The following is a 17,782-nucleotide window of genomic DNA, read 5'->3' on the forward strand; positions in this document are numbered from 1 at the left end:
CAGAGAGTATTCAGTAAACATGAGTGCTTGTATGATGTTTTTAGTGAGGCTAGCACAGGTCAGATACCATAAGCACAAAGGAACTTTTAGTGCCCTGTCACCCACACCACCTTTCTCTTCTATCCCAAGAGGGCAGAGTATACAGCTTAGCACTGGCAGAGTCCCAGGGAGACCATGTCATTTTTGTATGAAGAATATGAAGGTCTGACCTCTGTTTGGGTATTCTCTATTTAATGTTAACTTTAAACTTTGGTAGGATTAAAAGAAGCAGTGGTGAGGATGATACCAGCCTAATATTTGAGTCTGTGTTGACCAAACTTTTTCAGTCCTACTAAGATGCAAATGACTGATGGTGCAATGTGACTTTTTGCAAAACTATCTGACCCATTGAACTCAGTTAAATAATGGCTGGGTTTTTGAAACTATCCTACAGAGTGTGAAAATTCCTCAAATGTTCTCAAACTTGCGGAAGTTTCATGGTATGACTTTTCTTTACTCACTTCTCCCTTCTCTTGTTTCACAGGCCAATTGGTGCAGCTGGAAGAGAAGGGCAAAGGCTCTGTCCCTTGGTCTGTTTACGGCATCTACATTCAGGCAGCTGGAGGTCCTTTTGCTTTTCTCATCATCATGGCACTCTTTGTGCTGAATGTGGGCAGCACAGCTTTTAGCAACTGGTGGCTGAGTTTCTGGATCAAGCAAGGCAGTGGAGTAAGATTAATAGCATTTTTATCCTTACACATAAGGGACAGGGGGATTTCTCACTGATAGTAATCCTGAGCAATCCTATGAGAATAAATGGTTCTTCCTAATGTAAGAAAGTTACAAAACTCCCCAAGAGGTAGTCTCACCAGAGAGAAGTTATTTCCAAGAACTGAGAGCTCCATTTAAAAGAAAGATATAACAGCTCAAGTAGTCTTATACTGCCCTCTTGTTCTTTGTCTTGGTTAGTCTAAGAAAAGGAAGGGAAAATGTAAAAGGAGCCAACAAGCTGCAGAGGAATTACTAATTTTAGTGATTGCTTTTATTTGAATGTGACTTTACATCTAACAGGATAGTCTTTCTTGTCAAAGTATGTGACTTTAAGTTAAATGATTTGTGGGAGTTCCTTTAAAGAATATAATGATCTGGGATRCTTTGGGATTTTTCTCCCTTTAGGAGCTTTGATTGTGAGTTTTGTAGCATTTAAAGATCAAAATTCAACAGAATTAAAGGAAAAACCCTCAGAGAAGGGATAATAAAGCACAGATAGGCAGCAATGCTTAAATAAACAATGGGATCCTTAAATATACTGAAGGATTAAAAAGAAGAATAAAAGAGAGAGGGGATGATAATGGGTAACAATGTTCTAGTGAAGAGAATTATGGAACAGTGTTTGATAAGGAGACAGTGCACAACACATCCAGAGTGAATTGTCCTGTGAAACACGAATGGTGGCATGCAAGTATCTGGCACTGTTAGAAGAGCACAAGAAATAATAGGCATGAAATGGAAGGTTAGGAATCAAATATAGTGATCTTTTAGGGAGCTGTTGATACCACAGCAATTGCAGGAAGAGAGTGCCTATTGCAGTAGTATTTTCAAAGATATTCTAGGAAAAAGGCTGAGGACTACAAATCTGTAAGTCAAGTATCCCTGCTAGGGAAAGCTTTTTGAAATATTCATGGAACATTGAAATGTATATTGGAAAAACATGGTTCTGTTCAATGGATAGGAATGGTATGGAGCTGAGAAAGATAAATTATACCAGATGATCTGACATGATTGTTAAATGAAAAAATGACTTACCTGAAATACAGTTTAAAGAGGGATCGAGCAGTCAATATGAATATTAAGAGTCCAGAGTTTTTACAGTTCATACAAGAATTTTGGAAAATGAAAAAAACGTGCTTTGGGATTTCAACTATTTCTGACTACAATAAGCTCTACAATAAAGATCATATCTTGTCCCACATCCATATACTGTGGAAATTTTGCACCTTCTGTTTTTGCAGTGTCTGATTGCTGGCACTATTTAAAGGCAGAATACAGAGTCAGAGATGGCACAGATCTGACTTTACTGGCAATTTCTATGTAAATGGAGAAGGCTGATTTAATAGCTGATACAGTTTCAGAAAAAAATGCTATGTAATCACTCTAAATAACCAGCTGGCTAATGAATTAATGAAGGAGGTGATTAGAATTAGTATGTTCTTAATGGCAGTTTGAAGAGTTGGAGCCACATCAGGTCTGCACTGATCTGCTGTGGATTAGTGTTGTATGAATAATTGAAATAAAGTCATGTCATATATTAATGCAGCTCTGAGAAGATCTTTGGAATTCTGGCATCTTCCTACTATCCTGCTGTGTGTCAAAAACATTCTAGCCAGCACCTGCCACTTGGGGGATGTCTTCTGTAAAAGATGCCTGGTGAAATCAGTTCTCAAAATAGCCTGCAGTGTTTTGTGGGAGAAAAGCTTCCCACCACTTGAAAACAATAGGGGCTGCACTGGGTTCAGAGTGCTGTGAGCATGAGACAGGGATACCCTTTTATAGGAGTGCTAGTCCCTTAGRAAAGGAATACCTGTGATTTGACAGCCATTCTGAAATTCCCCTAATATCACATACATCTTTGATGGAAAATAGGATGAGTCTAATATACCAAAGTACAAGAGTGCAAATGTTAGCTGATTTAGCTAACAGTGGAGAAAGGTCTCTGTGCTCTTAAATACTGAACTTGTGTGCAAAGCTGCATTAAACATGATAGGGACTATGTGCCTAAGTCAAGAGTGGAGTTTCCTCTAGGGTCTATGTAGTAGCTAGCATAATGAGGCACAGTGTGAGACTCGTTGAAACTCAGGTGAGAAGTCGCATCAACAAAGCGTACACAGACAGAAAAATGGCTCTAACGAGACCTGGTTAGTGCCTAGGAATAGCAGACCACCCTTCTGTGAGGGACTGCAAGAAGATTTCAAATTTGGAATGTTTTGGGATTCTGTTACTCCTGAATGGCAACAGATTTTCATGCATAAATTAAAAAGTAAAGAGCTTACTTTAAAGAAATATCAAAAATAATGTGAGCACAACAGTTAAATTCCACTATGTATAAAAGAGTACATGTTTAATCCTTGTCTTAACCACTAAATCCTTGAATTTCCCACAGAACACCACTGTAACTTTGGGAAATGACACTATTGTAAGCAACAGTATGAAAGATAACCCTCACATGCATTACTATGCTGGCATCTATGCTCTATCTATGGCAGTCATGTTGATCCTGAAAGCTGTTCGTGGTGTTGTCTTTGTAAAGGTAGGTGCCAGCACTTCTTACTGGTTTTCCTCTATTCTCTCTCTTCCCCCTCCCCCCAGTTTCTGCATATATAGAACTGCTGTCACGGTGGTGGTTCGCTGAGTCATTTCACAGAGATTTCAGAACCTGAGGAAGTCAGATTGTGGGTTGCAAGATTTCCATCAAGTCATCTCTTGGGGCTGCGTCATGTTTACTGTTAAACATCTGTTTGAATTAATAGCTTCCTTCCACTGGTTGGAAGCTCAGAATGCAAGAAAAAAGCTATACTTATGGTTCAAGAGCGAATATCAGTGGAATGTTCTGTTGCCCAGTGGAGGGGCAGTGATATGAAGGCAAATGTGGGAGACAAACACCCTTTGGTAATACTGTAATGTTTGTTGTGCTACCAGGGAACACTCAGAGCATCCTCAAGGCTACAYGATGAGCTCTTCCGACGGATTCTGCGTAGCCCCATGAAGTTCTTTGACACTACACCAACTGGAAGGATTCTCAACAGATTTTCCAAAGATATGGATGAAGGTAGGTCTCTCACGATGTTGGTAGACAGCCCCACATGCAGACCTGGTTAATTCCCTAATGCGCTACAATCTTACTGTTGGGTTGAAGCTACCCTGTATCTATGCAAGCATTTATTTCAAATAGACAAAGCAGAAATTGGAGCAAACCAGGGTTACACTTGTAAGAAGCAGCTGATATCCCAAGTTTAACTGTTCTCTTGAAGAAATATGCTTTCATGGCTATAGGCTGCATATAGACCCTTAGCAGCTAATGCAGAGGGGAACTTAGAGTGTCAGGGTGAAGCTGATGCACAGTAAAGCTGGTAATCAGGTCAGAGTGGCATCAGTGCTATTTCTTGCAAATGGGCATAATTAGAAAGATCACTAGCATTTCAGAAGATACAAACACCTCTAATGATGATATACATCTCACAGCTAAATAAGCTATGGGGAGCTACTGTCCTTGTCAGTGATGTTATGCTGTAAGACTGAATTACTCTAGGTTGTTCTAGCTGTCTGTTCTGAAGACTATCCCTCTTTTCCTTTCACCTTTTCCAGTTGACGTTCGTTTGCCATTTCAAGCTGAAATGTTCATCCAGAATGTCATCCTTGTGTTCTTCTGTGTGGGGGTGATTTCTGGAGTTTTCCCCTGGTTTCTGGTGGCAGTGGGGCCCCTCATTGTCCTTTTCACGGTTCTGCATGTTGTGTCTAGGTAAGTGTACCAACTGCTCTAACAGTAGAGATGCTTTGACCTGTCAGTAGGGATATGCAGTTCTTCAAGTATACACGCATCAATATACTGATGGCACGTGACGGTTGTACATGTTACTTAAAACTGTTTCTTTCCTTTCAGAGTCTTTATTCGAGAGCTGAAGCGTCTGGACAACATCACACAATCTCCGTTTCTGTCTCACATTACATCTAGCATACAGGGTCTCTCCACAATCCATGCCTATCACAAAGGACAAGAATTCCTGCACAGGTCAGTCCAGATAGCCAGCTAAGAGCAGTGGTGCACAAAGCAGTGTGAGAGAGGTTTACTGGCAGAAAGATGTATCAGCAGAGTCTATAGTTGACCATATACGTTGACTGTAGTGGTGAGAGTTACTTTGGGGGAAAAATGGAGGGAGAGAGAGAAGGGAAAGAGAAAACTCCCCAGTGGCCAACTTAGAAGAGAGTGGCAGGGTCTCATATGAATGGTCTTGTCTGGGGGTTCTCTGCAGTGCAGCAGGTAGTTAAAATGAGGGCAACTCTTTAGTCATGGTTTTCTCCTAGTGCTATATGCTTTTTCATCAGGACCTGCTCATACTTGGTTTTGACTGTTTCTGCATGGAATGCTACTAGCATTTGTGGGAGCATGCTTATTAAGCCTGGCATTGATGGGCCATTTGGTCTCTGCACCTGTATAATTGGATAGTATTTATCAAGTGTTTAAGTGACTTATCTACATTGTGCTTGATTTTTCTCTAGTATAAACCAAAATCTGCAAAACAGAAGTGAAGGAAAGTGAAAGGTTTCTCCCGCCAGTGATGGTTGCTTCCCATGAGAATGTGCCGTAACAATATCAGAGTTTTGCAGGTGCAAGGTCATCAGAACAATAGCGTGTGAACACAGGGGAAACTGCCACAGCAGCTTACATAGAAGGTTACAGAGTTGCAAATAGCAATCTCTTAGCATAGCAGATACTAGGGTACTACTGCCCTTCAGGCTCTTGTGCTGCTGGGGCTGGTGTGAAACTGTGTTGCAGGATCAGAAAAGCTAGTTTGCTGGCTTTGTAAATCTCCCAAGCCTTCTCCCTTTAAATGTACTTTCTCAGCTTCACAAGGTCAGGATTGTAAATCATAAGGTTATTAATGTGTTTTAATTAGTGTTACTAGTCCTACCGCGTTTACTGTAACTTTACTTTTACACTTATGTGTAAAATAGCACATGTTGTGTTCCTACTCCACTGCTGCTTTTGTGTGTGGAGTAATTTCTAGCTGTTGCATGTCCTTGGGAAWATCTTGTGTAGGTTGCGTCATGAAAGTGTCTGTAATGTCTCTAAATTCTAATTCACCTCTAATAACTTGTTGTATACAAACTTATTTATCAGAGTTTGAAACAACTAGATATCCTACAGGATTTCAGAGTGTTCATAAATACATTAAATACATTTATGGCTTGACTTGAGACTTTTTCCAGAGACTGACTTCCCAAGCCAAATTCTGTTACTGGAGCAGGGATGAAAGCAGCTCTACTATTTGTAACAGAGTTTCAGGTTTGTAGCAGTCTACTACTATCTCCTGTATTTACTCCAGGTATCAGGAGCTGCTAGATGACAATCAGGCACCATTTTACCTGTTCAGCTGTGCGATGCGCTGGCTGGCTGTACGACTGGACTTTATCAGCATTGCTCTCATTACAACCACTGGCCTTATGATTGTCTTAATGCATGGCCAGATTCCTCCTGCCTATGCTGGGCTAGCTATCTCATATGCTGTGCAGGTGAGTTTGTCCATATATTGTAATATATAATGTCTCAGTATAATATGTAGTTAACAATAATGAAGACCCCAATGAAACTTTCCATAATGCACTGTAATGCAAAAGGATACTGTTAGATTTTGCAAAAAGATGTTTGGAAATGGGGAGAGAAAAAAGCAGTTCAGGGTCAAAATCTTTAGCTAGTGGTCAGTGACAAATCAGGAGGAACTAGGTACCTCAGGTTATTATTTTGGGGAGCTGCCTCTTTCTAAATACTGAAGTAGGAAGCATGTGAGGCTCTTTATAGCATGTTGCACACTTTTCCTGGATATATCTGGAGTTTAGATTCATGGTCCATTAGACATTTACCAAGCTGATGTCTTAATGTGTTCTGGCATATTGCTTGTGATATAACTACACAGCACACAATATCCAGTATCCCAGCCCTGTGGGTTTTTTATACTTTGGGGCTCCATATGCCCGAATTAAATCTGCTGTTTGGCCTTTTCTGCCTCCTGGTGGTAATAAGGAGAAATTGCAAAACTGAAGTTACCAATATTCTAAGCTGTTTCTTGTGGGAAACCGTTTTAAGCTGTTGGCTTTCCAAATGATTCATAAATGATCATTATTTTAAAGCTCTTTCAACTTAAACTGAATAAAAAGACTATTTTGCATCAAGGCGTCCAAGTAGTATCAAGTACTGATTAGACTAGATAAATTCCATCACAACTCTCTAAACTTCGGTCTGTTTCCTGTCACCCCAGTTAACAGGGTTATTCCAGTTTACAGTCAGACTTGCTTCAGAAACAGAAGCTCGCTTCACCTCAGTGGAGAGAATCGATCATTACATCAAGGTATGACAATGATACATTTGATTGCCTGTTGTAAAATTTCTTGTTGCTATTTTTGTTGCTGGCATAAGGTAAAAGAGGAAGTTGGCTCTAGTCTACTCCCTACAGAAAGTATGTTTCTGATCTTAAACTACAGGCAAAAGTGTTTGCAACACTGTGGAGTGGATTTGTACTATGAAGTATGTATATAGGAGTTGACAGGATTAGTGGCACAAGAGTTAGTTGGTAGGTAACTAACCTGACAGGGATTTGCCTGACAATACAGAACTTAAATATGGATATTGAAAGTTTGTGGACATTCTCAAGAGACAGTGGTGTTTGTGTGTGAAAGGAGTAACTGGGAATTAAATACAGTATTTTACAATAAAAGAATGGTGTTTTGGCACTTTCRCTTAATTCCAAACTGAATGGAACTACTTTGCTTAAATACAGTTAACTGTTAACTTGCTTTGTGTGTAATTCCAATTCCTCTTGATGAGTCTACTTCTTTTCACAYAGCTGTCTACTATAACGTATTTCTGTATGTTATATAGAAAGACTTAGCATATTATGTTTGTGAACATGATAAATGTGCTAAGCTAACTGTATAGCAAGTTATTGTTACCTGGTTATCTGCAATCCTTTCTCCATGACTAAGATTTGTGTGTCCACGAGTGGATATTGGTGAATAAAGTTATCTTTGGTAAGGAAAGAGTTAGTATCATGGGAAAATCTAGTTGGGAGAAAGCTATGTACTGGATCTGGTCTGTAAGGTGGAAGACTTTTCAGCCTCTCACATGTACACACTCCTGACCCCCAGAGGGAGATGTATCCATTTGGTAAATCTGAGCTATTTAGTAGTTAATATTTGTAGACTTTTTTTTTTAGACTGTGTGTTTGATAGAGAATAAAACATAAGTTTAATTTTACCACCTGCCCCCTAAAAATAGAAAAGAAAAAGAAATCTTCCTGTGGTCATCTATGGGAAAAAAATTTCTACTTACAAAAGATTTGGTGACCATGCAAAGTGACACTTGTGGTTTTGCAAATATTGCCTGGTATCTCTCATTTTGCAGCAATGGTGTTTACCACTTTCAGGCCTTTGGTGGCAAAATCTATAGTTGTAGGCTCTTTTGCCATCTGTGATTGTAGCTTAATAAGAAAAATCATAGAAGTGTTACTTATTTTGGTCTCTAGACAGTTATTTTATTATGAAAAAAGTGTAAAACTACTTTGATTCTATAATGAAGGGTGAGTGAACAGTAAAACACCCTTCATATTCTGTCTCACAATGTCCTAGGTTTGATTTCTTTCACTGTGAGCACAGAGATTGCTGTTGTCAGCACCAAGCTCAAAGAATTGGAGTATTGTTGTAAAGGATCAGTGTTTCTGTCAAATCTTTGGATACAATTAATCTGTCTCTAATTTTAGATATTGCAGATGTCCACAATTGACATAGTCCCTGCAGGCTCTCTCTACAGTCAGTGCAGGAAATGGGTGCTTCCAGAGGGCATTTCATCTGACCTGTTAGAAATGTCTATGGTGGAATGAGGAGATTCATGCTTAAGAAAAGCTAGTTCCTTTATAGTGACTATAAAGGAGTTGATGGGCCTGATACAGCTGGAGATACTTACTTTGTAGGTGTGCAAAGCTAATCTCTTGCTAAGATTTGTTGTTTTACCCAGAAATTGCTGGTGCTAAATATAGGAAAGTGACCTTGACTCTTTTTAAATAAGCTGAAGATAGATGTGTGTTTGATTTTCAAGCTCTTCCCCCCCCCCATTTAATCTGAGAACTGCTTAATGAGGAACCTATGGTCCTGTGGTGCTAACGAGGTCAGAGTGTAACTGCAAAAGCAAGCTGTGCAAGGAGCTAAACTGACTCAATGAACCAGCAGGACAGGGGACAATGAGGGAGAGAAGGGGGATAGCAGTGATACAAAACAACTGCTGTGAAAATGCACCATGTCATGCGGATGCCTGTCAGACGTGAGACGTGACTGTGGCATGGTGTAGCAAATGAGACATAGAAATTCTGCAGATAGTGCATCCAGAAGCCATTTAGTCTTTGGAACTCCTGCACAAAACAACTATGCCCATAAATAATAGACTTAAGACAGTTTTCAAAATGGATTGCATAAAAACATTGCTGTGAAGGCCAGTGTCGTCATCACAGCAACAGGAGGGGAATAGCAGTGTAATGAGTGTAACACAGCAAACTAGTAATAGATTGGGAAATCCCTTCTGACTCACTGGGCCAGCATCCAGCCACACTGCTCATCATAAACTGCCATTACACTGGCATGGGCTGAATCTGCAGGGAAGAACTCCTGTGCTGAAAGCTGCAGCTGATAATTTTTCCTCTGGTGTTTCATTTACTGGAAAGTGGACTTTTCCTTTTGTTTTAAAGACACTTTCCTTGGAAGCTCCAGCTCGAATTAAGAATAAAACTCCTCCTCTGGACTGGCCACAGGAAGGCGAAGTTGTTTTTGAAAATGCAGAGATGCGATATCGAGAGAACCTCCCTCTAGTGTTGAAGAAAGTGTCTTTTACCATCAAACCAAAGGAAAAGGTTGGCATTGTCGGACGGACAGGCTCAGGTGAGGTTAAATACTGGTAGAGTTAAATCACTGCCTTTACAGAGTGGTAACAGAGCTGGGCAGTTAAGTGTTCTTCCTCTGAGCATCTGAAAGAATTGATTGAATTGATTGTTAACTGCCCAAAAATGGTTCATCAGTCTGTCAGTAATGGGTTCTGTTCGCACACATATATGCAAGCATGATCCTCATAAGCAATTAAAAAAAACCCAAGTTTTCATTTAAAGAAAAGGGAAATCCTGCTGTGCTGAGCTAATATGCTTATAATACTTAATATCCCAAGCTGTTAATCACCACAGAACACTATCTACAGTATGCTTGATGCACTTAGCTGACTTTCTCAAAGTTGTTTTTATGGATACTGTCAACTACATGTGGCTCTAAGATGTTTTGAAAGTCTATGATGTAAAGAATCAAAAACACTAGTATGCGAGATGGTTTAAACCAGCTTCAAAGCAGAGTTTTGAAATGAGCAATTGATATGGCATAGAAGTTTAAATGCTGAACCCCTTTTCCTGTTTGGATTACTTACCAACATTGTTTGCCATCAACTTTATGATGTTTTAAAATGCTTTTAATGTTTCTTACTTTTGGTGCTTTTAAAATGCTGTCTCATCTCTATTGGCTGCTATGACTAGTATCTTTTTTCCTGCCTCATTTTTAGGGAAATCTTCTCTTGGAATGGCACTCTTTCGTTTGGTTGAACTGTCTGGAGGCTGCATTAAAATTGATGGAGTGAAAATAAATGACATTGGTTTAGCAGATCTTCGTAGCAAACTTTCAATAATTCCTCAGGAACCTGTGCTGTTCAGTGGCACTGTGAGGTTAGTGAGATCATATAATAACAAGAAGGACAAAGAGGGCTACCAGCTCATACTGAACTCAAATAGTTGCCTAGTGAAATGTGTTAATTTGGACATAGAACATGGGCATTTGAGGGTTATCTGCTTCTGTTCTTCACTTTGGTTTTGGACCCCAAAAAAGCAGAGGTATATGGTGTAGCTGGCCCAATGCGGAACTAGGTGTGATCATCCTCTAGGGAACCTTTGATTTCCTTTAAGCTTGCTTGATATTTTTGCATCTTTGTCTTCCRTTTCTCTACTCTGCTGTTTGGCTGCTTTAACCCTAGTGTACGGGGAGATCTGATTTTTTTTTTTTTTTTTTTTTTTTTTTTTCTTTGTTGGGGGGGGTTTTTTTTTTTTTTTTTTTTTTTTTGGCAAGGAAATTCTGTTAGTGGTGAGCTAGATGTGAGCTGTCCATATGGATACACTCCCTCACTCTCTGCAGTTTTGCCATTCATTGCTGATCCAATCCAAATTCTGGTTGTGCTTTCTTCCTCCTCCTCTAGGTCAAACTTGGATCCTTTCAATCAGTACAGTGAGGAACAAATCTGGGATGCTTTGGAAAGGACTCACATGAAAGAATGTGTAAGTATGATGTGCCCTGTAAGACATGTTTCTGTCTTGGCTTTCAAACAGGTATGTTTCATTGATAGCTACTTCAGAGACATTCAAATAAAATTATTTGTGCTTTTTTCTCCTCATTGATTATGCTTAATTTTCTAATACTGTTATTGTGAACTTTTTGGAGAAAGTACCATATTCTTGGTATGTACTTCTTCAGCATCTAGCGTAGCAGGATATTACTTTTTCACAGGGACTCCTAAGGTCTGTGACATTTCACAGTTATTTTCCTGGATGTGCCTCTGTTGATAGGTAGGTAGACAGGTGTGCACACTGTATTTACATTTGTAACTGTACCTACGCACACAYAAACTTAACTTAAAATCTCTTCTTTGCGAGGACAGAGATCTGCCCTCTGCAACAAGTCTCACTGTTGTGACATTTCCAACTCTTTTTTGCAAATTGAGTGGCATAAGGATGTATGTGTGGCTATAAAATGTAGGCTGTAATTTCTACAGGGACCAGGTTCACTCTTTGCTCTCAGTAAGAGAAAGTTGTTGGCTTTTTTTRTTTTCTTTTTTACTAAAGCAATTGAATATTTTGTACTTAAGACTGAGCAGGTCTAATGTTGTATTGTTGCTCTGGCATTAATTTATTAATAATTTGCTAATAATTTACCCAACAGAGAAAGGGTGAGATGGACAACAAAGCAAGATGGATATTTTGGAACATGGGCAAAATCAGATTTACAGGGAGAGCAATTATTTGTCTCGTGCTGTGGAGATACAGAAAACCTGTGCAATATTGTAAGCTCCCCTCTGCTTTCCACACAGGTTGCCCAGCTGCCCATGAAACTTGAATCAGAAGTGATGGAAAATGGGGAAAACTTTTCAGTTGGAGAAAGACAGTTGCTGTGCATAGCTAGAGCTCTACTGCGTCGCTGCAAGGTGAGTTTTTGGTGGAGGAAATAGCTGGTGATATCGAATGAGCAAAGCCTGATCTCTGTGCCAAATTCCTTGTGTCAGAGGAATCACGCCAATAGTTAGGTCGACTCAGAGAAGGGTGTAGAGTTTAGAAGTAGTAGTCCATTAGTACTTCAGTAGCCAGCTACCAGCTGCTGTAATGTCCTGCCATCAGAAAGGTGTTGCTTGTTAGTATTAATAATTGTCAGAGAAGCCTTATGATTTAGGTGTAATATTTGTCCTGATACTGATGACCATGAGATTCTTTCCTTTTTCTACCTTTTGTAAATGTCAGCCAAGCACTTTTCCTTCTGCTTGGTGTTCCACTAAAACACAGTTTCCAAGTGGAATTTGGGACCATTCTGACAGTGAAGTTAAAAAGGCTTTTATTGTTTCAGGAGTGGAAGCCAAATAATAACTTCAGTGAAAAAGGACTTTTAGTTGGATTGAGACTTGACAGGATACTGCATTAACCATCTTTTTTTTTTTTTTTTTTTTTTTTTTAAGAATGTACCCCATAATATTTTAAGGTTCCCTCTGCATCTGTTTTAAAGACCAATATGGGACAAGCCAGGCTGCTTAGCAGGAGTTAGTTTTACTCTGTCTGTAGTAGGTGCCCGAAACAAGTCTAGCATAACTTTGACAACACCACCAAAAAGCTTTGTCAAGACAATAGTCCAAATCAATATAGATCTGAGTTGGAGGGGAAAGTTAATTCCTTCCAAACTAAGAAAGCTGTTAAACTTAATTAGTAATGACTAATTTTAGAAGGAACTGTCACCACTGAAGCAGTGTTAGACTAGTTTATCAGCAGCTTAATCTCAAATACAAATTTTACTGAATGTAAACCCAAAAGTTGGTAGAAGCTTGAGACCCAGATTAGAACCCAAATGTCTAATGGCTGCAGGATGTGATTGTTAAATATAAGTGTGATCCATAAGGTAACTTTGTGGAAGGCAATTACATAAGGAAAACTAAAAGAATGTGTTATAAAAACTGCCTTTCTGACTACAAGTATAAGAATTGCCAGTTGTGGCAACTCTTTATCTTGGTAATTCTGCCCACTTTGCATATTTTTATGTTCAGGGAGGGAAAGAGTTACTATGGAGTAACAGGCAGGATTATATGCTGCTTTCAGATTTTGATACTGGATGAAGCTACAGCTGCTATGGACACAGAAACTGATTTACTGATTCAGGAGACTATCAGAGAGGCATTTGCAGACTGTACTATGCTAACAATTGCTCATCGCCTGCATACTGTACTGGGCTCCGATCGTATCATGGTGCTAACACAGGGACAGGTAAGCAGAAAAATTTAGTGGCTATGGTTCCTGGCACTGCCTGTCTGGTGGTGCCATATGTGTAAGCTGAACTAAACAAACAGCTGGTATTGCACTATAGAAAATCATGTTCATTCATTCACATCTTTGGCAATACTTCTCCATTAGAATCAATGATTACCTCATTGTGACAAGATCAAAGAAGGCAAAATTTTATTTACACTACAAAAAYGTACCTTTGAGAATCTCTTAAACGATTTTAAAAACACCTTTGGTAGATTAATAATGCAGGCACCTCTGCTGGGGCTTGGAGGCAGTCTCCTGTCGTTTTTGTGAAGTATGTCTATCAAACAGACATATGAGAAGTACATCTCTCCCCTCCTTTTCAGGCTTCCATATGGGGGCTATAAACAGTTAAAATCAAGTGTAGGAAATTTGGCAAGCCTCTTAAGAGTAGAGAAGGCAGAGAAGAAAAGAAAATAGCATCTGCCTCAGTCTCTTTGCCAGAGCCACTGGAGGCTGCTTCCCACTGGATAGTCCTAATGTTTGTCTGATCTAGTTTGAAGCCTCCCAGCTATAGTATGCTATACGAGGCTTACTGCCTGTTGTAACATCTAAACAAGACTGTCTCAGGAAGCATTTTTCTGAAATACAGTCTGGATGTTCTGAATGTCCCTCATTCTTGCCAGTTATAGCCTGAGCTTTCTTGCTGTTTGTATTCGACAGCCATGCATAGACTTGCTATGCTGTAATAAGGAGACGCAAATTTACTTTTGCATCRGTATGACACTAGGAACATTAATCCTTTTTCATACTCTAGTTGATGCTGGGAGCCAGTCAGGAGCCATCTTCAGTTTTCCAAGGCTAGAGGGAGAAGAATTGAATTATTTTCTAATGAGGGAATTTCTTAACCTGGTTGTCCTCGTGTGTATTTATAGAGTGACATAGTGCTCTTTAAGAAGAACATGCTTCTTCCTTTATTTTAAATTTGAAAAAAAAAATCTTGACATGCTAATAAAATTACAAGACAACCAAAGCAGATTTCTTACTCCCCCAAAACAGGATAGTTTTCCAGGATAAAAGCCTATTGCAGCCTGAAGCCAGACTCTAAATGAACATAGGATGTTGTCCACTATATTTTGGCTTCTCTACTGCAGTGACACAAGTCCAAGGGCGGGAACACATTTTATGTTGGATTTTGCTAATGAACTTTACCTGCCTTGTTTGTTTTTTAGGTAGTGGAATTTGACACGCCGTCTGCCCTTCTGGCCAATGAAAACTCACGCTTCTATGCTATGTTTGCTGCTGCGGAGAACAAGGTTGCTGTCAAGGGCTAAAATTCAGGGCAAAATCACTTTTATTTTGGAGGGCTCCACTCCCTGCCTGTGGCAGGCCAGCTGCTCTTCTTTCTCCTCCAAGCAGATTATTGCCTTTTCATCTTTTAGTTTTTAGCACAATGTGTCAAGCCAGAGTTTTTAAAACCCTGTCAGAAGAAGAATTCTTCATGGTTTTATTACTGTATTTATTCCATAATCATATTACTAAATTTTTTTTGTTATTAAATGCACTCTACAAATGGCTCAGGGAGCCATAGTTATAAATGTATCAGAGGCCTATAATGAAGCTTTATACATGTAGCTATATCTATACATAATTCTGTATATAGCCTATATTTACAGTGGAAATGTAAGCTGTTTATTTTATATTAAAATAAGCACTGTATTAATAACAGTGCATATTCTTTTCTATCATTTTTGTACAGTTTACAGTACCAGAGATCTGGCTTTGTTATCAGACTGTATCAGACGCCATTTTGTCTCTTACAGTTGATCTTTTCCTAGTGCCAGATTTTCTGTGTGTCTGAGTGGAAGTGAAGCTTTGCAATAGTGTCTTTTATTGTCCCATCATTGTTGTCTAGCACAGAGAAGAGCTCTGTGGTGTAACTCTATTGCATTGTAATTTATAAAAACTATTTGGAGCATTGCTAATGTTCACTATGGCAGCAGCTGCTGCCTCCCATGATGCTTTCCCGAAGCAGGGTTTTGGTGATCTATTGAGTTGTTTGGGGGAGAGAACCATTTCTGGGTCATGTTAAGGCCTCATTTTCTCAGTTTTCTGATACAGTATTTCTCACTGTATCACTACGGTTTATTTTAATACAAAAGAACCTAAGCTCTTTCTGGTTTGCTGATCTAACACGTGACCAGAATCTAAGTGTTTGTGAAATGATCTATAACAAATCAGTCATAAGGTTCAAATTGTAACCTGTATGCTAGTAGGAAAGCCTTTTCAGAGTTGTTCCAGCTTACTGCCTCCTTTATCTTGAATCTGCTGATGCTCCTCAGAGGTTTAGGTTGACTTTCATTGGCATGGATGACACTAACCTGTTGCTCTGCTCACTTATACTAAGGTTAAATTACATCAATAGTTCCTGTTTCTTTATTGCACACTTGTTAAGGAAACAGTCCCCCACTCCAAGTCTTCTGGAACTTTAAACAGGTTCCTGCTGATCAGGATGTAACACTGGTGTAGGATATTGTTTTCTTACTGTAAAGAGACCTACCTCAGGTTACTGGGTCCTGTGTAGTACGTTACCATGAATCACTGTACACCATCCCTGTTTTATGGGACCTGTGGCCCAGGTGGGCACGGTTGCTACTATAATAGCTGTGACTTATTGAATGGTCAGCATTGCATGTCTTTGTCAACTTGGACATTTTGTAGCCTTAGCATGTTTGCAGAATGTCTCGTCAAGGCAAAAATCTGAAAGGTAAATAAAACTATTTTGGGTTTTGTAAATTTCATTGGCTTAAGTGGTTTATTTTGGGCATGTAAATCACTTCTCACCTTTCTGAGCCCCAGGGGGCAGTTTTTGCAGGGTGTTTTTTTTTTTCCTTGTCTCACTTGGACTTGATCTTTTTCTTCAGAGAAGAAGTGTTTCTTTTAAACTGTGATGGGTTATTTCTGTGTACTCTGAGATGAGGGTGGCTTGCAATATTTAAGTGTTGGGTATGACATGGAGCAATAGTTTACAGTGCAAGTACTCAAGCTAAGTAGCAAGAGGGAGGTCAGATGGAATGAGGAAGGTCCTCCTTATGTCCAAGTTTTTCCACTTTCTGTACCTAGAGCTGTTACTGTTTATATTATGACATGTCTGCAAACTCACAGTAGCAAGTGTGATACTGGAGATGCTGATAGCAACCATTTCTACCTACCAGTACCCCAGGCACATAGAGACATTAACAGAGCTTTGGCTGTAGCTTGAAGATAGCAGCGCATGAAGCATCTCTTGTTTGCAGTTATCTTTTACTCAGCCTTGTCCCAAGGAAGAACTAACTAGCATAAATCTTACCCTGCTTGTGCACCTGGCACCATGTTTACTCTGTGTCATGGACTGGCCGCCGTTTTTCTCAATTTTGCTCAATTCAAGGAGCAGAGTAACTGTATACTGCGGTTATGAAAAGGACAAATAACAGTTTACCTCCAAAGAAATACCCAGCTAAAGGGGAGTTCTTGTTTGAATATGAACTTGAGGACAAAAAGATGCTGGGAGGAGGCGTGAGGGAGCAGGGGTGATAGGCCAGAGAGATGGTCCTGCTTCTTCCCTAAAGGCTGAGCTTTGAATTTGAGGCTAAAGGCTGAATACCCTAAGCAGAGGGAGAGAGCACTGAGGTGTGTCTGCCTCAGTCTGAAGTTAAAACAGTTCAGTCATCAATAGCAGCTGTGACCCAAGGACAAGACTATCTTGGGCCCTGCAGAACTGAGTTCACAAACTTCAGTATTTTCCTGGAAAAAGAAAGGGGCTAAGGTACATACTGGTGAAGTGCTGCTGTGGTTAGAGGGAGGCTTCATTTTGCAGCTAACCTGAGCTAATGGAAATCCAGGCAAAAAGGAGCCATCCTGATCTTGTCCTCCTTCTCCTTCCAGGCTGGGAGTTCCTTCCGCTTCCCTGATGCCAGCACTGGCTCTTGCCTGGTCCTGCACTGACCCAGTTCAGAAAGCTAACTGGCAGAAAATTCACCTTCCAAAAGCAGGAATGCTGTACAAAGAAGGGGACAGGAATGCACACCTGGAAGGGAGAAGTGGGGCTGCTCTTTCCAGTAGGTGCTAGCTCTAACATTGGCATAGCTAGGACATGAAACTTTTTGCTCAGGATTCAGTGTGCCAAATTGTTGCTTCCCAGTTGCACACTCTCTCTCTCTCAAAAAAAAAAAAAAAAAAAAAAAAAAAAAAAAAAAAAAAAAAAAAAAAAAAAAAAAAAAAGAATGGTTTTCTCCTGGTCAGCAAGTTGAAATGCCTCAAGAAGATGTCAAACAAGTGCTGGAGATGGAGCAAGGGAACAGTCCCCTGTGGGCAGCGTGGATTAGCTCAACCAATTCATTAAACTTCTACTGCAGTGTTATTCCTTTTGGATATAAGGGGACAGCTTGCCAGAGGAAAATGTTATCTATGGTGTAATCTCT

At 39.8% G+C, this 17,782-nt stretch overlaps 1 protein-coding gene across 5 annotated transcripts in view; it reads left to right on the plus strand.

The window, feature by feature from the left end:
• Positions 1 to 17,517, plus strand: part of ABCC5 (ATP binding cassette subfamily C member 5) — a 49,946-nt gene extending 32,429 nt beyond the window's left edge. For 3 of the 5 annotated variants that reach the window (XM_085325162.1, XM_085325163.1, XM_085325166.1), the window contains 14 exons: positions 524 to 708; positions 3,140 to 3,286; positions 3,676 to 3,805; positions 4,342 to 4,495; positions 4,637 to 4,765; positions 6,081 to 6,267; positions 7,011 to 7,100; positions 9,486 to 9,675; positions 10,337 to 10,496; positions 11,021 to 11,099; positions 11,909 to 12,022; positions 13,176 to 13,340; positions 14,555 to 14,638; positions 17,247 to 17,517. In XM_085325162.1, the coding sequence (XP_085181288.1) occupies positions 524 to 708; positions 3,140 to 3,286; positions 3,676 to 3,805; positions 4,342 to 4,495; positions 4,637 to 4,765; positions 6,081 to 6,267; positions 7,011 to 7,100; positions 9,486 to 9,675; positions 10,337 to 10,496; positions 11,021 to 11,099; positions 11,909 to 12,022; positions 13,176 to 13,340; positions 14,555 to 14,638; positions 17,247 to 17,306 (1,874 nt within the window). In that variant the 3' untranslated portion in view covers positions 17,307 to 17,517. Of the gene's footprint in view, positions 1 to 523; positions 709 to 3,139; positions 3,287 to 3,675; positions 3,806 to 4,341; positions 4,496 to 4,636; positions 4,766 to 6,080; positions 6,268 to 7,010; positions 7,101 to 9,485; positions 9,676 to 10,336; positions 10,497 to 11,020; positions 11,100 to 11,908; positions 12,023 to 13,175; positions 13,341 to 14,554; positions 16,124 to 17,246 lie in introns of those variants that run through there. The other 2 variants (XM_085325164.1, XM_085325165.1) reach the window with 1 other exon arrangement.
• Positions 17,518 to 17,782: the final 265 nt, after the last annotated feature.

This window comes from Rhea americana, unplaced genomic scaffold (assembly GCF_003343005.1).
Source record: "Rhea americana isolate MKP2758 unplaced genomic scaffold, rheAme1 scaffold_96, whole genome shotgun sequence".
Lineage (NCBI taxonomy): Eukaryota > Metazoa > Chordata > Aves > Rheiformes > Rheidae > Rhea > Rhea americana.